Here is a 22975-nt window from a genome sequence, read left to right on the forward strand (position 1 = left end):
CCTGCTGCAGGAAATAGGGCTCTAGTTGTAATTGGGGATCTCTGGGAAGGAAGTGAGAACCAGGTCCAGCAGTTTTGCCCATTGCTGCCCTTTCCGACCGTGGTGGACCTCGTCCTACTTGAGATTTTGGAGTAGCAGTGCTGGAACAGCTCTGTGTGACTGAGTGTCTGTCTTCCTTTCTGCAGGTTTGAGGACGGAGCTGTGCAGTCACATTATTGGGGATTCCACAGCTGGTGCTGCAGGCCTTGCGCCTCCAACCAGGACTTTCTTCTTAATGCTCTCGACACTTAGCTAAACACGACTATATCCCGGCCCAGCAGGCCCCAGCGCCGTTAGTCTCCAGCTGACTCTGTGGGTTGGTCTTAAAGCAAATTCTGTTTTGTGGACTGCCTGGCAATTTTTTAGCTAACTGTAATGATAAAAGGGAGTATTAATCTATTCTGAATCATATCTAGTTGAATGCATGTTTAAAAAAACAAACACAAAAAGCTTGCTCAATCTACCTGCAGTGACTGATGCAAAACCATCATATGCAAAATCCAAAGGAATGGAAACGTATTTTACAACTTGTATCACTAATGCACTGTTGTAATGTTCGCAAAGTCTTCAAGTTATAAGTGTTAAAGTGAATTTCTTCATAGAGCATCTGAAATATCTTAGATGATTCTTCAACCTTTTGGGGTTGATGTGGGTTGCCAGTTAGGGATGTGGACATTTTAGTTTTCAGCAACCTGTTTCTTTGGCACTGACTGAGGGAGTTGCGAGGTTTGTGAGAGGGTGGGGAAGCCACAGCTGCTTGGGCGCAGCCGGTTCATGGGCATCCCTTTGAGTGTAGGCTTGGTGGAGTCAGTGGGACAGGGATGTGCTTATAGCTCACCATGAAAGATCATAGTAGCGTGGCCAGTACAATTTGGGGCAACGGGGGTGGTTTCTGTGTCGGCAAAGCAGTTTCTCTGCTATCTAAATTTTCATTACAGTTCTCTTACAGAGAGACGATGTTTTTATGTATCTTTATTGGAAAAGTTCTATGTAAAACTAAATTATTTTCCTGGGATGGAAGAAATGTGAAAGAGAAACAGCCATGCTTGCAGGAGGTATTGTCCTCTGCTTTATTTAGCTTAGAAAATCATTCCATTTTTTTCCCCCTGGAGAAATGTTTGAATCAGTTGAAAACAGGTAGGCATTGCTGTTTTTCCCCTACAAAGGACAAAGGTTTCAGCTGTATGTTATGAAGAAAGTGGTATATTTAAGAATGACTTAAAAGGGAACAAAACTTTATTTAAAATTCCTCCAATTTCTTCTAGAAAGGCAGGGCCGTGGATATGTCTGGAAATGTAGAAACCTGTAGCTGCTACTGGGATCACCCACCTGATGGTGGTGACTGGTCTGCTGAGGCGGGCTGGAGGGGACGCTTAGAGATGGGGTGAGGGGGAGTCCAGTGTCTGTTGTCTGCGAGCTTCTCCTGCCATCTCTTTTGCAGCTGAGGGCCCTTGGCACGAAGCAAGCATGAACAGCAGAGAGGGCCAGGCAGTGCTGGAGTGTGTTTGCTTGCAGGGTTTATTGTGGGAGAGGAATTGGAGTTTAGAATCTGAACCTTGTACATAAGAAATCAAGAGGCTTCCCCCCACCCCGCCCCCAAAATATGCCCACCCTGTATCCATGAGAGTGCGTGTCTGTTCTCAGTGAGGGTCAGAGTCGGGGTGGGGGATGTAAGGCCTGGGTCCCTTTCAGTGGCTTCTGGGGAAGGAGCGTGCATCGTCTTCCCAGTGAGGTGGTGGTTGAGTGCTATGGGCTCTGGTGGGGAGGGGGCTCTGCTCCTCCTCTTTCGCTGGTATCTGGGTCAGGGCACTGGCGCCCAGTGAGGATGCCCACTAGCATTCTGCCCCAGTTGGTTGGTGGGGGGACACCTGACCACTGAGCCTTTGGTAACCTTATTTTTTATAGTAAGTACTCATACTTTTCTTTTTCACATCTTATTTTATAAGAAATTTAGGAATATTTTTGCATGGATCATTGTAAACAGCAGATTCTTGATTCCTGATGTCTATGAACATAGAATGTTTACTGAGAAGTACTTTCAAATGCTTCACGAGCGCTTACTCCGTCTTAGTGTCTGTGTGGGGGGCAGACGCTCGCCGCTAGTGTGTGTGTGTGTGTGTGTGGCAGATGCTCACCGCAGGCACGCGGTTTGGGCCCCTTACTGCAAGTCTCTGTTGCTAATTCCATCTGTTTAGTGGATGGTTGGCGGAATTAGTAGGTTCTAAGGGTTCCAGGGGTTCAGCTGACCAAGTAGCAGAGAAGTCTTTTTTCCCAATTGAGTGCTAATAGATTAGGATAAAATACTAACAATTTTAGTGTATGCTTTTGAAAAGGTCCACACAACAAAAATGGAAACATACACTCACAGCTCCTGTGAGGGCTGGAGTCTCGGGGTTCGGGAGGAGGGTAGAAGTTAACAGGCATCTCCTCAGGCTTGCTTGGGACTTGGCACACACAGGATGAGTGTTTTTACCAGCGCCGAATTAAATGGTGTTTTAAAGAGTGGGCAGCACCCCCCCACACGCCATTTACATCAGCTTCATAAACACTTTTCTTCCCCCCTATAACTTAACCTTTTTTCCCTTTTGTGAAGTTCAGAGGCTTTATGAAATAAGTTTGCACTGCACATCTGTGCAGAAATCTTTTTGACTTTGAAACTATCAGGACATCAGCTGTCAAATACAAAAGGTAAGAATCTGGACTTAGGGAATAGTCACAAAACTGTCATAGGTTGTAATTTTATCAACATTTGCTTCTAGTAAAATTAAAGTTAATTAAAAAATAGAACTTGGGTCAAAATTCTGTTACAGAGCTGCATAATTTGTCCCCAAGCGTATGGTGGAGCATTCTGAGAAATTTGCTTTTTGTGTGTTTGACATTCCTAATTTGGGAGTCCTTCAGCTGAGTTACTGTTCTTTTAGAAGTTGAGACAGGCAAGCAAAGGACTTCATTCATGTAAACATGGACATCATGATGGCTGTTTAAGAAATATTTGTTCTGCACCTTCTCCCCTGAGGCGTGGAAGTGTGTTCCATCATCTGTTAGCTGCTGCAGTTTCTCTGCTCATGGAAGTCTTGTTTGGATCTGTGCTGGGGGCTGAGCATTTAGTGTGAGCCAGTGACCCATGAACTTGCCGCTCTGAGAGCCAGAGTCAGTGCCAGTCATGGGAATGGGCATGAAGGCACTTCCAGAACCGTTTATCTCTCTCGTGAGCCATCTGTTAAGAACATTCTTCTTGGTGTGGTTTGTAGGCCTAGCTGTCGCTATTCCAGGAAACTGTCTTGAGTGCTATGCAAATGTGTTCACAGGAGATAGGGGTGGTCCTGAGCCTTGGGCTGGGTGCCTGGTCAGTGAGTGTCCTGCCCTTCCCCAGCTGGGCTCCTTCTGGTGGCATCATCTGACTGTGATGAATGAGGTCTAGAAAATAATTTGCATGTGTCTTGGGGACACAACAGTAACCAGAGGAAATACATTATTACAGCAACTTGCAGTGTCCTAATACCTGTCAGTGTTGGCCCCTGTAAGGGATGTAAGGCATCTGTGAGTACCAGTGAGTGCTGGTGAAAGGCCGCCAGGTACCAGTTATGTAAGTATTGGTGTCTGCTTTAAAAAAGGAGATCCAGCCTTCACCTGTCCTTTTTAAACATTTGAGAACAGTATTACTACTCGGAGCAGCTGGGCCCCCTTCACCTTACCCGACAGCTGACTGTTGGATGTGTCCATGGTCACCAGTTTGGCTGTTGCCCGGACAGGACAGGACCTGCAGTGGGCACGGCAGCAGGTGGCGGGGGTGTGGCTTGAGGTGGGCGGCAGCATCGGGTCCTCGTCTCTGGTGCTTTCTGCGAGAGTCTCTAAAGCAGAATATGGTTGGCCTGGGGGAAGGCAGAGCACGTATTTCCCCCCCCAGTACCTGTGCATTTGTAAGTCTTCCCTCTGGGCTTTCTGAAGGGCAGCAGACTCTTGAGTATACTGCAGAGGACATGCTCTATCAGTAGGTCATGAGGGCTCCAGGGGCTCAACTGACCAAGGAACACAGAAGTGGGGGGTGTGGCCATTTTGGGTAGGAAACTGCATGTTTTGGGAAGTTTGTGTCTTTCTCCTACTCCCCATTATTTGAAGAATACAGAGCCTGTAGGAATGGCCTTATTTTGGTCCACAGGACTAATGTGAAGTCACTGGGGAAGGGGAGACAGAGGAGGAGCGGCGTCTGTGTAGGGACCCCGGGCCTGCAGAAGGGCGGTGTGCTCCCAGGACTGGCATGACAGGTGTCTCCTCCTCACCACAGGCTGTGCCCATGAGTCCCTGTGCAGACCAGTGGGCAAGGCAGCTGGGGCCAGATCTCGGGCCAGCCGTTTGTGCTCCTGGCAGGGTTGCTGTGCTGGCCACATGGAGAGGACCCTTGAGAGCCTCATGGATTGTAACTAAAGAAGAAACGGTTCCTTTTTGTTTTTTTTTAATGATTTTTAAATACCATTTTTACACCGTTCTCTCGGTACTTTTTTTTAAGCGGAGTCAGCATTGTCTTCCAGTGTTAAAGGCATCCCTCACTTCTGCATTGAACTTACGTGTCCATGCCAAGGAATGGAATTTCCATCCTGAGCCAGTTCAATTAGGTGTCAATTGATACTATTTTAATTTTTTATGCAATCTGATGAGTAGATGAGCTCAGATTTAAAAATCTCAAAAGCACGTTTATTGTAACAAGAATTGTTATGTATTAATACTGCAGTTTTCAATAAAGATTGACTTGTGTTGCATATTGTGGTTTTCATGATTTCTCCATGTGGGTTTTGTCTAGAGGTAGCATGACTTGACTGGGAGGTGCTGGGGCTTCTCTCAAGTTGGGAGATTGCCAGGGGTTTTGAGAAGAAGGCCACCATGGCGTCGAGCCCCAGTGACCTTGGCAGTGCTGAAGAGTGTGGTGGAGGCAGCAGGTTGCAGGGGACCATTTTCCCAAGTGGGACAGGGAGGGAAGCAGCAGCATGCTCCCCTTCTGGCTTCTGTGGTCAGGGTCCTCCTGGGAAGACGTGTTCTTCATTTCATCAGGGATGCTGAGGCCCAGAAAGATGACTGACTACTCAGCCAGCAACTCATGTGGGCCAGCTCCAGTCAAACACAGGGAAGCAGTGGTTTCTGGGTCTATGAGTGCGAGGGAGGGCAGAGCTACCTGTATCCCCCACCAGCATGGCCTGGCCCTGCTCTCCTTCCCCATTGCTGCCAGCTCTACCTTAGCCTGTCTCCACTAAAGCCCTGAGGGTGTGATCTGCGACAGGTGAGCCCCCACCCCACCTTTAGAGGCTGCTGGGCTCATTCCTCCTCTTTAGGGAAAGGCCTAGGATAGTGATGGTTAACAGCCACAGGAAAATGCAGGCACACCCACAGAAAACGGGCTGGCAGCCAGGTTACTTTTCATAAATTTATTTACGAAATTAAATGTGGTTTCTGGCTTGGAGGAGGAGTAGTGCAAGAGTGACTGTCCATGCTGCTGAATCCTGTGGGCTCCGCGCCCGCTCACCAGGTACTGGCTCTGCTCCTGGCGCCCCTTGGCAGGACGGGGCCGCCTCTCCACACACCCGCTGCCTGGGCTGTGGGTCAGTCCTGCGTGCTGAGCCACAGAATTCAGTCTCGTATGGCTTCTCACGCTCACGAGGGTAAGGCAATCTTCTGTGTCATTAACAAGAATCAATTCTTTTTCTCCATTGTTAGAAAAACAAGATGACAGAATCCAAACAAAACCAGGAATGAGGTGGTTCTGGAGCCACCGCACAGCAGCAGGCAGACTGGCCACACTCCCAACTGGGAGTCTGCAGCCGACTGCACCGTCTTGTCCTTTCCACTACACACACACAAGTGAAGAGGGTGTCCGGCAGCCAGCGGTGTCTGGAGGGGCTGGGACGCGAAGGGCGGGCTCCGGGCCTGACACAAGGGTGTGGAATTCCTGGTTCCTGCCCTCCCAAGTGGCAAGCTGCCTGGCACCACTGGCTGGGCTGGGGACTTGGAAGGAGAACTAGAGGGCAGGGGGGCACAAGGCCTGGCATTGCAGGCCACAGAAGGTCAGAGAGTCCTGCCCAGAGGAAACGAGAAGAGGGAGGATTAGGTTTCCAGAGAAGAGGGTCCCAGGCAGGTAGCGCCTTCTCCCCAGCTGGGCCTGGGCTGAGCTGTGGTTTCCCCACTCCAGCACTGAGGCCCTGCACAGGTCCAGAGGGCGGATGGGGCCCAAGCTGCAGGGGGTGTGGTGCGTGCCGGGTCTGCCCCCTTGCTGGTCTCTTCACGGCACCAGCAACAGGGAAAAAAAAAAACAGAGGAGTACAGACCTGGCACGTCCTGGTGGTACAAGAACCTCCCCAGCCCAGCCCTGCTCACTTTCAAGCAGAGGAAAGCCAGGTGGAGTGGGCCTTGGGGACGAACAACGGGGCCACTGGCAGGAAGGCCCGGCAGGTGCCCTCAGGCGGGGACCACCTCACTTGCGGAAGGGCGCCAGCCGGCTGATGCTGTGCCAGAAGGTAGATGGCTTCCGCCTGGGCTCCGCCAGCACCAGGACCTGCTGCTGGAGCCGGCTGCTGGGCAGGGCTGGGTGCTTCTGGCGCATCAGGTAGCAGGGCCGGCCAACGGCTGAACAGGGAGAGACAGCAGAGGGTCATGGGTCCCCAGGGCAGAGTGCCCCCCCAGCTGTTGGGGGTAGCATGGGATCTGTCCCAGGGCTCTGCTTCCGAGCAGTTTTGCCACACGGGACTTGCTCCTGGAGAGCTGACCACATTAAGAGCCCAGGCTGCCAGGGGCCTCTGGCCTGGGCCTGGCCTCCTGCAGCAGCCTGAAGGGGGGTGGCCTGTGCAAAGGCATGGAATGTTTCAGGGGCATGGTTCTCTGTAGAAATGGGGAGATCAGCTCCATCCTTACCCTGACCCCAGATGCGTGTCAGGAAGGAGCCCTGCGGAAACAAGCATCATCCCCGATGGCCCTGATCTGGGGGAGCCAAGGTGTTGAGAGTAAGAATGTCAACCATATACTGAGCCAAGCTTCCCCAGTGGCCCCTTATATTACCAACCTTTGGGAACAAACAGCTTCAAACGGCAGGGGGTCCCCCTCAGGCCTGGTGGCTTGGCTTTGTGGGTCAGAGAAGGGAATGTGAGCAGGGTAAGGGCTGGGCAGCTGGGAAGGTGGGGCTGCTGTTCGCCTACCTTTGGGCTTCCCTGTGACCTGCTGTTTGCTGGCGTTCAGCATGGCCTGCTTCCTCTGCAGTTCAGTGATGGAGAAGCCTGAGGAAGGGGCACAGGTGAGGGCGCTGCCCCGGTCCTCCTTGCACTGCACTTCCCGGCCCCAGGTGCAGTTCTCTGCACATCTGCACCTTCCTGGTGCCCGGGGTCTCATCATGTCCTGGGCACTGAGTACTGGCCACAGCAGGGACTGTTCCCCATTCTGCAGTCAGCCTGCCTTGGCCAACCAGGGCAGAGGGCATGCTCTGGTGCCCTGTCCTGGCAGAAAACGAAGATCCCCGAGTCCTTCCTCTGCCTGCCCATCTCTCACCTTCACTCCGTGTCTAGTGGCTCTTCCACTGCAGTGGAGGCTCCTTCCCAGACCAAGAGCTGACCTGATCACTGTGGCGGGTCATGTGGCGTCCAGTGGACAGGAGGGAAGTTACAGTGGGGAGACGTCTGCACGCATGGGGCAGGGGAGGCTTCTGAGGCCAGTACCCACAGCCCACTCCGAGGCTCCCAGGCTTTTGCTGGCTGGAAAGGGGTCCCCCAGGTCCCAGCAACCCAGGGCACTGAGCAGGACCCCGTTCTATGGAGTGTGTGCACATGTGAGCGTGTGTAGTGAAGCAGCTCCCCAAAAGTCAGCAGACCCATGCCTTGGGGCCGAACTCGGAGGAACTGGATCATGGGGTACGGTCAGGTAACCCTGCCATTTGAGGTGATGAAGGCAAAGCCTTATGCTGACTGGGACCTAGAAGTGCCTGGAGCCTTGCTACAGCTTGCAGCCTGAGAGGGCTGAGTGGCGTCCTGACCGCCAGGCAGCCAGGCAGGCCGGAGTGCTGGTGGGCCCTGGGGGCGGGGCAAGGCCCAGCAGGGTCTCGTACCTGTCTCCTGGTCCAGCTGCACCTGCTCCCTCTCCCTGGCAAAGGCCTTGAGCCAGCGCTGCTTCTGCTCGGGCTTCCTGGTGCACAGCAGGTGGCTGTCCCCTGTGGCGCCACAGTGCAGCCGGAAGGCGTTCTTGATGCTCACATGGAGGTCTCTGTCCTTCCCGTCCTCCAGGTCCACCACCTCCAGGCCATCCATGTCCAGCCGGCCCTTGTAGTACAACACGTCGCGGCGCAGCAGGTCCTGCCAGATGCTGGCCTCAGCCCTGGCTGCTGAACCGCTCCCCTGACCATTTCATGGCCGCTCCCACCTCCTCTCCCCAGCCACAGGAGGGGCTGCTGGCGATGCCTCCACCTCCCCAGCAGATAGTGAGATCCTGAGGGCAGAGCAGGCCTGCTGCAGCCCACAGCCATGCTGAGCCATGAGTGGAGAGGCCTTGCTCCTTGAATGCGCAGGTACTGACTAGCCCGGGGTTGGCCCTGTCTTTGAAGTGGGGAGACTAAGACAGTGGCTCACACCACACGCAGGAAAGAGCACCCACGGACAAGGAGGGCTTCATGGACACGAGGCCACTGGACCATGTTTTGAAAGAGGAGCAGAAGCCAGCAGCGTAGAGGAAGCTGGGAGGTGGCTCGAGCAGGGGACTCCGGGGTTGGAGAGAGAGGATGTGGAGGTTTGCAGGGAGAGAAGAGGTTGCTTGAGGAGCAAGCAGCGGCCAGGTCAGGAAAGACCATGCTTTCAGCACCACTCAGCCTGGTCAGACTGTGAAAGCTGCCTGCTGCTCCTGGGCCACCAGGCTCACCTGCAGAGAGCCACCCCATCCCAGCCCCAAGGGTCTGGCCAGGCTCCCCGTGTATGGTCTGGCTGGCACCTGTCTTCTGGGCAGCTGCTCCCAGCCCTCAGCTCCCCTCCCTCCACTTGCTCAACTTGGGGCAGCAGGGCAGAGCAGCTCTGGTACCTTCTTACAGTAGATGAGCTGGTGGTCAAAGAGAAAGAACATTCTCTGCTGGCTCTTGGCTTGAGGCTGTGTAACTCGAGTCAGCTCCCCCGAGTAGATTAGTTCTGAGCTCCTGACCAAGAGATCTTCTCCCTGGGAAGATCCCAAGGAGAACCATGAGCCTAGCATACCCAACCGTGGGCTCCACTTCCTGCCCCCATCATGGGTGGGGCACCTTCCCCTGGTCTTGCCTGCAGCACCCACCTGGCCAGGCCACGGTGGGAGGGGAAGAGGTGGCACGTCTGGCCTGTGAGTTGGCTGTCCTGGCAAAATAGGAGCCGCCTGTCACCAGCGGCCTCTGGTGGCTCTTGGGCACTGGAAGTGTGGCTAATCCACGTTAGATGTGGTGTCAGTGTAAGATACACATTGATTTTGACGACTTCGTATGAAATAATGTAAAATCTTTCATTAGTGATATTTTAGTTGATTACAAGTTGAAATGCTATTTTGGAGATAAATGAAACCTTATTAAAATTAAATTCACTTGTTTCTTTTTTTCCCCTTTTAAAGATGGCTACTATGTAGTATACAATTCCACATGTGGCTCACATGCTGGTTTGATTGGACGGTGCTGCCCTAGAGAAGAATGAGGCGTCTGCGATTCACCTCCCAGGCCAGCCTTTGAGATCTCTAAGGAGGCCCCTTCCCAGTTAAATGCATTGAGTACCCGAAGGTCCATCATCCACCCTTGGGCTTCATACTTTTAGACTAAGCCCTGCCCTGGTCTCATTCCTCCTTGAAAATGCAAGCCCCCGCTGGGAGTGGTTGGCGGTGGCCTGTTTGGGATGAGTGACTCTGGAGGGCCCTGAGCCAGGGCTGGGCCTCACAACTGACTGCCCCTATTGCTCAGTCCCGCCCCAGGGCTTCTGATTCACTGTGTCCAGGGTGGGGCCATGGAATCTGTATTTTCATAATGTTCTGTGGCTGATACTGATTGATTTCCAGGCCATTTCTCTCCCTGATAGCTGGTGCCTGGTGGTGGCAGCACCCATGTGGGTAGGAAGCCCTCGGGAACAGATCAGGAGGTGGCAGATTGGCAGATGCAAGTGGGGGTGGGTGGAGGGGGACAGGAACATCATCATTAGTTCTAAGGCAAGATTGGCAGATGCAAGGGGAAACGTGCAAGTCAGACAAACAGAACCAGGAGGCTCTGATGGGTGGCGATGCATTTTTGGTCACGCTGTGTCGGGCCTGCAGCCTTCTGTTAGGAGTCCCAGAAGTGAACTAAAGCAGGGATCTGGCCTGTCCCATGAAGGCAGAGGAATAGAACACTTCTGAGGAACACCCTTCCTCTGTTGAGGGCTTCTCCTGGGCTGGCTGGCTGCTCATGGGAGGAGTTTCACATAGAAAAGAGGCCACCAGGTGCCAGAGACTGCTAGGGAAGGCCGCACTGAAGGTCCAGAGCCCACGCTGGGGACGGGCTTTCCCCCCATGGGCACCTGTTGCTAGCTCCCAGGAGCGCAGCTCCCTGCTTCAGCTCTCTTGTAGATTTCTCAGGGGCAAGCATGATTTTAAAGCAAGGGGCCAAGACCTCCTGGAATTTTCTGCACCCCCGGGCCCTCACCTCCCAGTCCTCTATGGCGCTCTGCCACTGAGCAATCTTGTCGATGTTCTCAAGTCTCCGCTTCCGCTCGTTGATGAGCTGAGCCACATTCTTCATGGCATGCAAGGCAGCTTCAACGTCCTTGAAGTCCCTGGGGCAGAACAGAGATGGAAGGCTGCTGCAGGCTGGAGGCAGAGAAAGGGTGAGGACCCCTGCAGCCCCCATGTGTGGAGCTGCTTTCCTCTGGGGCTATGCCCTCTGACCACATCCTACTGTCAGATACACAGCCCCTCTCTTCTCCATAAATGGCAGGCACAGAGCAGAGCTTAATATCCTATTGGCATCCTCTTCCCTCATTGCAAGGAGCTCATCAGAACAGGGCTAGTTTTCTGTGTGTTGCCCCAGAGCCTGCAGCAGTGCACAGCACATTGCTAATGCTCAAACTGGCTGACTGGAGGCATGCAGAGGCGTGGGCTGCCTCCCTGCCTCAGTGCCCTCCTACCTGTGCTGGGGGTGCGTGTATTTGAGCAGCTCGGCCAGCTGCAGAGGGTACTTGCAGATCTTCTGCACTGGAGTCAGCAGGAAGCCATCCAGGGAGATGTCAATCATTTTTTGCAGCAGCCGGCAGGCCTCGAAGAAGTAGACGTACTTGCTGAGCTTGGTGAGCCGGGAGAGTTCCACGCAGGCGTTGGGGTGGTTATTGCAGTACTCCGAGTAGATCTGGAAGTCGGCTTGCTGAGGAGCACAGCTGGACGTTAGCAGAGCTCTCTGCTGCTCCCCCAGGCAATCCAGCCGCATGTCTGGGAAGGGCAAGAGCCTCTACATTTCCTTCAGGAGCTGGGCTGGGGGCTAGAGGGAACCCAGGCTCTGTGTACCTATTTCCCTGGGGCATAAGTTACATGGAGTCACACCCAGGGGTGGGAATGGTGAGAATATGAGCAAGTGTCCCCGGCTGCACGTTAGCCTTCTGGGTGAAATCCATGATAACAAGGACGCGATAACAATGCCAAAAGCGGCGGTGGTAGGGGAGTGGGATGGGACAGGCATCCTCTGCTCACCCTCACTCGACTGCCCAAGAGGGCCAAAACAAGGCCCTTCTCTACCAGGTGAGGCTAGGTGTCCACTTAGAGCGGCCCAGTGAACCTTGGTAAATGCCAGCCAGCACCTGCCGCCTAAGCAAGCTGTAAATTCTGTGTGAGAAACCCCAGAGCTCACTGTGAACAGCCCCTGCGGCGCTCAGCCCTCCTATCGGTCAAAGCAAGTCCTTCCTGGGGGACGCCTCAGCTCTCTGCTCCCAGCAGGAGCGTTCCCTGACTTGGTTTCCCCACCCAGAAGTAGAGACCCTCCTAAAACTGTCCTGAAGGTGCAGGCGGCCAGGCCGATAGAGGCCTGGAGCCGGGGCCCAGGCGTTGTGATAGGTTTTGGGACCAGCCACCTGCCGCGGCCTCTGTGAGGGCAGCGCCCAGGGAGGGGCCGGGGGCTCACATGCTCCAGGAAGCAGGCACCCAGCTCGCTCAGGTGCGGGCGTTCGCGGTTGAACCTCTGCTCCAGGGCCTTCACGAAGGCCTTCTGGCAGCGGTAGATGTCCTCGATGTTCCCGAAGATGGTGCGCAGCTGCTCCTCGCTGAACATGTCTGCGCGCTTGCGGCACTGCCGGACGTAGCCCTGCGGGCGCCCGCGATCAGGCCTCCCCCGACTGGCCCCTGCCCCGTCCGGCCCCTGCGCCCACCCGCCGGTCGGGCCTCACCTCGCAGATGTCGCGCAGGTGCTTGATGTAGTCCCGCTCGGTGCTGAGAATCTCGTTGATGACGTTGGTCCGCATCTGGTCCTTGCTACTCTGCGCCTCTGCCCCGCCGGCCTCCGCCCCGCCGTCCCTGGCCCGAGGGGCCTCGTCGTCCGCGGGCTCGTCCTGGTTCACCCGCAGCTGCAGGCCACGCGCGACCGGTCAGTGCCCCGCATCCCTCGGAGCAGCGCCCCGCGCTCTGCGCCGCCGCGGCGAGAACCGGGTCTCGGAGCCCCGCAGGGTGCACGGGGCGCGGGGCGGAGGGCTGGCCGGCCAACTCCCCCCACCAAGCCGCCCACTCGAGTCCTGGACCCAGAGATGGCGGCTCCGACGCCCGCAGCCGCTGCCAGTGTGATCCGAACCCCGCTTTGGCCTCCTTCCTAGACCCTGCTTGTGCCCGGCACAGAGGCTGGAGCGCTCGCTGCAGTTCCTGAACCAGCGCCTGCCAATCCCCGCGGGCACAGGCAGGGGGATGGGTGGCGCGCCCCTGGCTGTCTAACCTGTAACTTGGGGAAAGGCTCGGGGTGCCGAGTGGACAGTTTCCCAGGGGGTCTGGGGCAGGAGGAGCATCTGAACACCAGGGCCTGAGACCTCCCCGCCGGGGGCCCTCAGCTTGGATGCCCTCAGCCAGGCCTTTTGGAGACTGCACCTGGATTCCTTCCTTGAAGACCGGAGACCCCCTTAGATGGAATCCGGGTCCCCTCTCTGCTATCTCCAGGGCTAATAACTTTACCGTGCCTCAACTTCCTCAGGTGTAAGTCATGGTTCCCACTCCCGGGGCTGTGTGTGAGGTGAGCAGTCCCCTATCAGGGCTCTTCAGGGCTTGGGAAATGTCTAGCATCTGGAGTTGTGGGGGTATCGCAGAGGGGTGCCTAGTGTCTGCACACACTCATTTCTGAACTGCTCTCCTCTCTGGTCGCCCAGGGCTCACCAGAAGAGGGGAGGGAGCAGGAGTAGTGGCTCTTGAGGAGGAGGAAGGTTGTGACACTGCGCCCCGACACCCACCACCCAGCGCTCTGCACCTTGGATGCCAGAGCTGTTGTGGGCTTGGATTTCTCTGCAGAACCAGGTAGCTTTTTATGGGCCCAACTTGGGAGAAGCTGAGGCTGGAACCATACCCGAACGAAGCTGGCTGGAAACCAGCCCTCGCAGTCAGCGGCCCGGCCCCACCACCACGCTCTGTTGGTGGCATCCATCACTTCGATGACATCCCCAGCTTTGAAACCCAGCTCCTGGTCGTCCATGGTGACATGGTCCCAGAGTGCTTCAGCGCAGACCACACTGCCATCGCTGATGAGCTGCCGAGAGAGCCACGGGCAGGCGGGTCAGTCGGGGTGGCTGCCTGGGCCTCCCTGCTCTCTGTCTCCACTCCCTCAGCAGCCCTAGGAAGAGGGGATTCTGACTCCTTTACAGAGGAGCAGACAAGGCTGCCTGTGACAGGAGCAGGGCTTTCCTGGGGCAGGGGCTGTGTTCTCGGCACGTCTAGATTATCAAGGCTCAGTGATGGAGCCAGAAGTGAACTGACCACAGAATCTGATCCTGTCGCTAGGACTGTCAACTGCTCCCTGTTAGTATTCCCAACCCAGCACTCCTGGGGGCTGCAAGGCTGTAGGAGGGAGGGGCTGAGGGCTGCAAGGCTGCAAGAAGGAGGGGCTGGGTGATGCAAGGCTCCAGGAGGGAGGGGCTGAGGGCTGCAAGGCTGTCGGAGGGAGGGGCTGGGCCCTACAAAGCTGCAGGAGGGAGGGGTTGAGGGCTGCAAGGCTGCAAGAAGGAGGGGCTGGGTGATGCAAGGCTGCAGGAGGGAGGGGCTGGGGAGGGGCTTGGGGTTGGTACCCTCCTGTGGGCTTCTTGTGGATGAGCATTGCCTGTGAGGTCAGCCACCAACCACAATGCCCCTTCATCCAGGTAGACAGTGCCCTGCCATTGGAGTGATTGGAGCTTGTTTGCTGTGTGTTGTTCAACACTTGCAGAACCAACCTCATGGCACCCCTGCTCCCACCCCAAGCCCCAGAGATGCCAACACCAGCTGATCAATGCCCCTTCTTAGAGCTCTAGGTCCCAAGCCCTGGGATCCTAAGTTTGAGTTATTCCAACCTCTTTCATTAATTTCCCAGGTTCCAGGAGAAGTAGGAACGTTTTGCAGCTGCTACCTCTGTGACAGGCACTTCGGGACTGCTCTTGTGCAGTGTTGCCCAGTCAACCACACTATACCTAGCTGACCATTCACATGCTTCTCTCTGTTCAAATAACCAGCATGGTGCCTTGCTCCAGAGTGGTGTGGACTGAGACATGGGAGCCACGCTCCCCTGCCCCTCCCAGGCAGCCCTCGCACGCCATGAGGCTCACCCCTGCTTTCTCCTAACATGGGATCTGTTTCTGCTCCCTGAATGATGAGCACTTCTAGGGCCTTAGGGGAGGAAAGGAGGAGTGGGCTGGGGCCTCACAGGAGGTGAGGTCCATGCCCCTCCCTGCTGGAACCAGGTGTTGGCACTGGCTGTCATAGCTGTGGGCCTGGCTAGGCGGTCGAGGATGGGAATGTCACAAATAGGCCCTCCTCTGAGCTGCCCCTATCCCAGGAGCTCTCCCTTCACTTCACTGGGTGCTCCCTAAGCACGGTGTGAATCCTCACCTCAACATGGAAACCAAGAGTGGGGCCAGTCCTGTGTTCCAGCTAAGAGGCCTCTGCCTGAGTGGGCAGGGTGAGGGCTGGGGCTGGCCACTGGAGCACTGAAGCCCCAGAGCCCATCGTGGGGTCCCAGGCACAGAGCCCTGGGTTATTCGTGGGGGCAGCAGGCCTCCACAGGGCCCCACTGCTCTCATTCCCAGCCACAAAGACCTTCTGCAGGTGGCCTCCAGATCATGAGCTGCCACTGCCACTCAGATGGGATAAGACAGGAGGACTCAGGTGACCACATGGTAGGAGCCTGCCTGCCATGGCGGGGAGCTGGCTCACCCCACTGAGGCCCTGAAGGATGAGGCCCCAGGGAAAGAAGGAAGCAGACACAGCGGCCTGGGGACGCCAGTGAGAACATGAGCTGTAGGTGACATGGCCCTGACCTGGGGTCTGTGACACAGGCTGTGAGGAAGTGACCCGACACACTCAACACGGCTCATTTTCCCATCGCTTCACTTCTCAGGAGGTTCCTGCCTGATATTAACCAGGTGAGGTGTCACCCTCTGTCCCTAGGTTCCCTTAAATGAGCCCTGAGCAAAAGCCTGGTGCCTCCATTCCCCTTTCCTTTATGCTGCCCGTCCCTGCAGGTGGAACTGGATCCTGCATAGGTGGCCTCCCACATAGCTGCCAGGGAAGGTCACCAGGCGTCGGGCAGGAGAAGAGCTTCACAGAGAGACCAGCTTCCAGGCACCATTAGGGACAAGCCCCACTTCTGTCCTGCCTAGTCACCTGGAAGACCTTGGGCAGGAGAGGAGGAGGTGTTAATTGCCTTTGTTGCACCCTGGCAGAGGGAGCGTGCCCTGAGCAAGCTCTCCCATCACCTGTGCCTCCCACCAATGTAAGGATCTCAGCCCCGGGTGGCAGAGCTTCTGCATCGCCTCATACTCGGGGGGTACTCTAATTTAGAGTTAGGAGGAATGTAAACTGTGTTGTCGCCAAGACAAAATGTGGCTCTGTGAGGTCAGAGACAGTTTTGTAGGACATCAGAGTCATGCTCCACCTCTCATGCCGCTGGGCTGGGTGCGTTTCTGGGCAGAGGCCCTTTTTGGTGCTGGTAGCCAAGCACCTGAGCCTGACACAAGCCAGGCAGGCCCAAGGGGCAAGGAGTCCAGGCTGCCTCTCTGCCTGCAGGAAGCAGAGACTGACTTTGAGACACAGCAGGGCTGTGAAACTGGCTGTTCTATTGCGGGGGAAGGTCCCAATGGAGGCGCACATTTGAGACTAAAACAGCCCAGGGCAGGGAGCGGGACCCCCTCCTGTGCGTCTGAGGTTCTGACCGCCTCCAGAAGAGCAGTGCTGCCACGCTCTGCCTCCAGCTGCTTCCTGTGACCGCCACTGCCCTCCCCACCCTGCCCACCTACCAGACGCGCAGGGTGGGGGCGGCTGTGAACACCCGCAGGCTGTGCAGCAGGGGTGGGGGCTTCAGAGGGCCCACGTGCAAGGGGGGCAGCTGGGGCTCTGCCCGTGGGGAGACTGACACCACGTATTTTAAGGCCTAAAACGGGAAAAACAACTGCAGGTAACATGCGCAGCGGTGCCCAGGCGTCTTCCACACACCTGAATCCACCCACAAAGATGCAAGCGCGGGTCGCTCACCCAGCGGTCACATGCACTCTGTTTCCAGACAAGCAGCCTGCGAGCCCCAGCTGAACCCGCATCCTCGGTTACACGCAGAGACGCGCCATTTTGGCCTCCCCCTCCCCCCGGAGCCCCCAGCCCCGACAAAGCACAGAGGACAGAAGGACCCTGTGACACACGTGCCACCACGCCCCTCAGGCACCCGCTCGGCGACACCCCCGGACCAGGCCCTGGTAGTGAGCACATGGGGTGGAAGGGAGGCCTCCCTCCGCGACCAGTGCGGAGGCCGCGGGTGGCAACGGCTGGAGGGCCGTCTCCCGCCACTCACCCGGCGCTGTCCCCCGCGGCGCCCTGCGTGGCCGCTCAGCGAAAGGCCAGTAGGAAGATCAGCACGACGTTGATGAGGACCAAGAGCGCCAGCACGGCGGAGACCACCACGCGCTGGGCGCCGGGGGGCAGGTTGCAGCGCAGCAGGGCACGCAGGGCGTTCCCGGGCGCCGCGGGGCCGCGCCGGGGCTGCGGGGCCCTCGCCATGGCGCCCGGCCTCCCGCTCCCTGCAGCCCCGAGATCCCGCCGCGCAGGCCGAGCAGGTGGCCCGCAGCGCCCGGGGAGAGGCGGGGCGCCTGCGCTCGCGGGCCTGGGGCTCCTCCTGAGAAGCCGGCGCCGTGCGCGCGGCGCCTCCCAGGCCCGGAGCCCTGGCAACCCTGGCAACCAAGCCGGCTGTGCGGGCGGGGGCGGCGGCGGCGGGCTCGAGAGGCTCGGAGGGGCCGCGGCGGCTCCGGCTTGCGCTGCGCTCCGCCCTTGGCACCTCCTTGGAAAGGGTCAGGAATCTCCACGCCGGCACAGCAGTCCTGGCCCTGGGCTGGTCAGTGGCACAGATGGCCACGCGGGCGCTCGGGGATGCGCCGGGACCTCCCCGTTTCAGAGATACAGAGGCTAAAACGCCTGGCACCCGCACCTTGGGGAGGGATGTGCCAGGGACTCTGATTCCTTACAAGGGTTGGCCGCAGCCCCCCACTTCACAGATGAGTAAACGCGGCTCTGAAAGGTCAGGGATTCTGCTCAGTCATAAAATCGCACAGGAATGCAGCAGGATTTAAACCCCGGTCGGAGCGATCCACGCTGAGGGGCTCCGCTTCACTGACCGCGGCGTCCGAGCAGCATTGTGCTCCTTTGGAAAAGCCAGGCGTCCAGGGCTTCCTCTGCCTCCACTCAACACAGCCTGCAACCTTAACCCTGTAGGTTTCAAAGCTCTTGTGCAAGAGCTCTCATTCTATCCCTTAGAATGACAGTTCAGGTACAGTCAGTGTGTTCTTCTGAGAGACAAGAAGACTGCAGGGGAGAGGGCTAAACACTCCGCTCAGTGCTGTGAATCCTGGAGCAAGAAAAGTCCCTGAAGGCCAGGGAGGGGCGCACAGTGGGAACGTGTGCAGAGACTGGTGTTCCCATGGGAGTGACTTTGTATGCTCTGATCTCTGTGTGTGGCCAGCTCTTGGCAACCCCTGGCAAGGATAGGTGAGTGTACCCTGAATGTCAGCATCCTGTTGAAGACTATCAAGCAGACAGGATGCCGTGTGTGTGTGCATGTGTACACAAGGGGTACCTGTGTGTGCATGTGCGTAGGTACCTCTGTGTAAGGGGATACATCTGTGTGTGGGGGGTTTCCATGCATGTGCACATGTACCCATGTGGGTGCCCACGTGTGCGCAGAGGAGCGTCAGGGATGGGTCCAGAGAGGCTGTGCGCCTCCCTCACATCAGAAGCTTCAGCCTGAGCCCATCTGTCTGCTGTACTGCTCCTGCCGAGTTCTTTAGAAAACGCTGGTCTCAAGGTTTGCTCCCCCAAGCTCTCAGGAGAATTGGGGGGGGGGGTCAGAAGACATCTAAAGTCTTGCTGGTACCCCCAAATCCCAGCACTCCTCTGGCAAGATGGTGATGTGTCCTCTCATGGGGTGTGGCTCAGAACCCCTCATGTGTGGAGGCTTCACTGTGCACCTGTGGTCTCTGAACCGCTGGCCACCCAGGGGGTACATGTCCTCTGGGCCCTGGGCACAGTGAGTCAGTGAGCTGGATGGCCAGCACAGGTACTGAGTGCTGGAGGGTCTATAGCAGCCTGCTCGCCACTGGGCCAGGCCTGGGCAGGCACGGTTTGGTTCTTCAGCCCTAGCTGGGTGCTGGGCACATCCTCTGCCCCACACACAACAGGGCAGCCTGGGGAGGACTGAAGGTGGCTGAAGCAGCCTTGACTGAGGACTGAGTAGGGTCCTTTTCCCTGCCCAGGGGCCCTCAGCCTCTATATCCCAGAGAGCTGGGTTTATGGCAGGAATGGCAATGGTAACAGCTTTCCTATGTGAGTTTCATGACCAAAAACCTAACAGAAAAACTTGAAGGCAGACAGGGTGCAGTAACTCACAGCTGTAATCCCAGCACTTTGCAAAGCCGAGGTGGACAGATCGCTTGAGCTCAGGAGTTCGAGACCAGCCTGGGCAACATAGTGAAACCCCATCTCTATAAAAGATACACATATTAGCCAGGAGTGGTGGCGTGTGCCTGTAGTCCCAGCTACGAGAAAGGCTAAGGTGGAAGGATCACTTGAGCCTGGGAGGTGAAGGTTGCAATGAGCCAAGATTAGGCCTCTGCACTCCAGCCTGGGTGACAGAGTGAGACCCTGTCTCAAAAAAAAAAAAAAAAAAAAGGAAAAGAAAAGAAAAAGCTTCAAGACAAATGCCTAGGCCCTTGAGGAGTTTGACAGACAGCTCCCGCCAGGGAGAGGAGTGTCCCCACTAGGCTGGTGGCAGGACTGATGTGCAAGCAGAAGGGAGACATAGGTGTCTGGTGCAGATGAGGGCTGAACCCCCAGTGCTGTGGCTTTGGGAGTACAAAGGGAAGAGGAAAGCCACTTTGGAGGGGCTGGCCAACAGGTGACCTTGCAACCCTGTGCAAAAGTGGCAGCAGTGGCCCCAAGGGACTGTGAGCTGCTCCTGCCTTGTCTCATGGAGCACCTAAGCCCGGCCTGTTGTCCAGCCTAATGAGGATGAGCACGAGGTATCTGCAGCACTGACAGCCATCAGCCTCCTCCCTGGGGCTCAGGAGGGGGAATAAGAGCCAGGTCAGGCCTGGGGAGGGATGTCCAGTGGTACGGGAACCCAGGGAAGACAAAGACACCTGGGGCAAGTCAGGGTGATTCCATGAGGCGTGGCCAAAAGCTGGCCTCATGTCCTATAGCATCCTCGGGGTATCTCACGGACAATGCCAGGAGAGCAAGGGCAGTGACCCTGCCCTGGGGACATCTGTCCCCAGGCCCAACCTGGCTCTTGTTTTCCCTCCTCAGCCCCACAAAGGAGCCTGATGCCTATCAGTGCCCCAGACACCTCGTGCTCATCCTCACCAGGCTGGAAGACAAGCTGGGCTTAGGCACTCCATGAGGTGGAGCAGGAGCAGCTCACAGGATGCTGCAAGACATGAGCCAGGGGACAGGCTGCCGCCCACAGGTGCCAGTGGGCAGTGGGAGACCCCAGACCTCCCCAGCAGGAGCCAGGCCATCCTCTCCCCTGGACACATCATGGCTCACACTTGCAGCACTGCCCACACGGTGGTGGGTGGTCACTCTCACCGACAGGCACTTCTGGCTTTAGCTTCGGAAAAAGTCCAGAGGACTTAGGATAGCCTCAGGCCTGACTGCAGGGGCGCAGTGCAGCCCAAGAGGGCCAACGGGGAGGGCGAGGAACTGGGCAGACAGGCCCAGGCCTGGGCCATGGCCTTGGGAGTAGGCCCTAGAGGGGCCAGTGCTGGAAGAAGAGAGTACACTCCTGGGTACTGAAGACAGTCAGCATCTGTGTTCCTTAATTTGCCTGGCAGGGACTGGACACTCACGCGGGGCAGGGCACAAGTAACTCAAGGAATGCAGAAGGAACGAGACATTGCACCTGTTTGCACATTCCTCCGGCCCATACGGGAAAACGCAGGGGCCCACACAGACACAGCCTGCGGGCAGCCCCCTGCAGGCAGGACCACGGCTTCCGCACAGGTGCATCCTAGGGCCTGGTGCCTCCCTGACACAAGTACTCACTACACACCTGTTACATGTATGTAACACACATCCACATCCTTTATGTACAGCACGTGCACACGCATCTGTTTGTGTATGCTTTATATGCTTTATGCTTATAAAGCTCAGTCCTCATGTACCTGGAAAGCAAACTGCCTTGCGGCTCTGCCCCAAGTGGGCCGCTCTCCAGGCCAGAGGGTTTGCGTTTGTTCTGCTTAGGAGATTGCAAGGTGGTTTCTCCTTCTGAGGGAGGCATCCGGCTAAATTGCGACCCTTTCTTGTTGACGCTGATGTCAAACATCTTAGATATTCCTCGTCCAAAGCATCTTAGAATGAACAACTTGTCAAGGAACTGAGAGCCCAAAAAGATAAGAAAGGGTCACAATTGAGCCCCTATATATTCTTAGGAAACAGAAGGGAATGTGTGATTTCAGGGCAAGCCGAATATTATTTAGTAAGGACTTTTCTCTGACACCTGTTGCTTTGCTCATCTCTAGATATTAAAGTCACACCAACCCCCAGCAAAGCTTCTGGCTGAGCCTGCGGGAGGGCTGCCCTGAAGGCCTGGGAACTGGCCTGTCACGGGACATTCACTGCTTATCTTTCCAGTTTCTGATGAGTGAGTCCACTTATTGCTTCCGGCGGCTCCGAACAGGCAGGCACCACCTTTTCTGAGTCTGCGGTGCAAGCCAGGCACAGCGAGGGCTCCAGCCTCACATCCGCTCACAAAACACAGAGATGGCCTTGCTGCAGTGCTGTGCTGGACCCAGAGAGGCCTCCAAGCCCAGGCCTGCCCTTCTTACTGCCTTTCTCAGGATCGCCTTTCTACATGAGGATCTGGAAGCACTGGTAGCCTTCATGAGGCATGTGGATGCCATCTGGGACAGGAGCCAGCCTCCCCAGCACCAGCCCGCGGCATCGCTGGAGACGGGCTCCCTCTGCCTGACTTCCTGCTCTCCTCTGTAAAGTGCTCTCCTCTTCCCCAGGGGGAAGGACACGCACCCTAAACGTTAAGGCATACCAGCAACACCCTGTCTGCTCAGCAACCTCCAACGCCAGGAGAGACCTCTGAACCCAAAGAACCAAACAGGCACTTACACAATCCAAATCTAAATTGCCCGACTTTCCCTCAGAAAGAACAGAACCTCATTTTGGGGTTTTTTTTTTTTCAGAGAAGTCCTGGCTCTTGGCCTTTGTCGGCCAAAGCATCTTAGAATGAACAACTTGTCAAGGAACTCAGAGCCCAAAAAAACACCTCCTTGCCAGCAGCAAGATGTGACAGTCCATAATTTTACCCTCAGGTAGGAGACACACAACTATGAAACGCAAACACAAGATCAACGCAGCCATAAGGCCAGCCCTGGAGTCCCCACCTCTCTGGAGTCCCTGAGTGCTTTGGTTGCGATGGTCATCCTTGTGGTTGGAGATGCACTGAGTGACAGCCCACCCTGCCGGGTGTGTGCAGTCAGTTGCTATCAGCCCTGCACAGCCTCATGCCATCTGGTGTCACAGCCATGTGAACCAGCTCAAACGGTCACTGCTCAGTGCTCCATGCCCTACATCTGACAGACCCCCTCGGGGTCCCCCTGCTGGGACCGAGCCCCAAGATGGAGGAGGCAGCCTGAGTCTTCCAGAAAAAGCACAACCGGCCAAGCGTGGTGGCTCACGCCTGTAATCCCAGCACTTTGGGAGGCCAAGGCAGGCAGATCACCTGAGCTCAAGAGTTTGAGATCAGCCTGGCGAATTTGGCGAAACTCCTTCTCTACTGAAAGTACAAAGATTAGCCGGGCATGGTGGCAGGCACCTGTAATCCCAGCTACTTGGGAGGCTGAGGCAGGAGAATCGCTTGAACCTGGGAGGCAGAGGTTGCAGTGAGCCAAGACCATCGTGCCACTGCACTCCAGTCTGGGCGACAAGAGTGGGACTCCATCACTTAAAAAAAAAAAAAAAAAGAAAAGCACAACTATTTCTTGTGAATTCTGCTTCAGGTGACATGATTTCAGAACATCTTCCATCCCAAATAGCTTACGAGAGTCACTTAAAGAGAAAGGTTTTGTCGGGAAAGCTTGTTTACATGTTTATTCTTTATGCATCATGGGTTTTGAGTAGCGCATTATTTAATGACCATTTTATTTGCATTTGCATTTGTATTTTTGAGATGGAGTCTCGCTCTGTTGCCCAGGCTGGAATGCAGTGGCACCATCTTGGCTCACTGCAACCTTTGCCTCCCAGACTT

The 22975-nt window shown here is 56.2% G+C and overlaps 2 protein-coding genes across 4 annotated transcripts in view; one reads left to right on the top strand and one right to left on the bottom strand.

The window, feature by feature from the left end:
- The window catches only part of FAM168B (family with sequence similarity 168 member B), a 39759-nt gene extending 34963 nt beyond the window's left edge, over window positions 1-4796 (top strand). For all 3 annotated transcript variants that reach the window (XM_030916293.1, XM_030916294.1, XM_010378685.2), the window contains exon 7: window positions 186-4796. The gene's annotated coding sequence lies outside the window, so the exon portion shown is untranslated. The remainder of the gene's footprint in view (window positions 1-185) is intronic.
- Window positions 4797-5441: 645 nt separating this feature from the next.
- ARHGEF4 (Rho guanine nucleotide exchange factor 4) overlaps window positions 5442-22975 on the bottom strand; it is a 134594-nt gene continuing 117060 nt past the window's right edge. Inside the window, exons 6-14 of the mRNA XM_030916854.1 lie at window positions 13559-13738; window positions 12405-12581; window positions 12143-12322; window positions 11160-11392; window positions 10679-10808; window positions 9076-9207; window positions 8117-8360; window positions 7218-7295; window positions 5442-6651 (exon numbers count right to left, since the gene is read on the bottom strand). Of these exons, the coding sequence (XP_030772714.1) occupies window positions 6500-6651; window positions 7218-7295; window positions 8117-8360; window positions 9076-9207; window positions 10679-10808; window positions 11160-11392; window positions 12143-12322; window positions 12405-12581; window positions 13559-13738 (1506 nt within the window). The 3' untranslated portion in view covers window positions 5442-6499. The remainder of the gene's footprint in view (window positions 6652-7217; window positions 7296-8116; window positions 8361-9075; window positions 9208-10678; window positions 10809-11159; window positions 11393-12142; window positions 12323-12404; window positions 12582-13558; window positions 13739-22975) is intronic.

Source organism: Rhinopithecus roxellana, chromosome 14, assembly GCF_007565055.1.
Source record: "Rhinopithecus roxellana isolate Shanxi Qingling chromosome 14, ASM756505v1, whole genome shotgun sequence".
NCBI classification, from domain to species: domain Eukaryota; kingdom Metazoa; phylum Chordata; class Mammalia; order Primates; family Cercopithecidae; genus Rhinopithecus; species Rhinopithecus roxellana.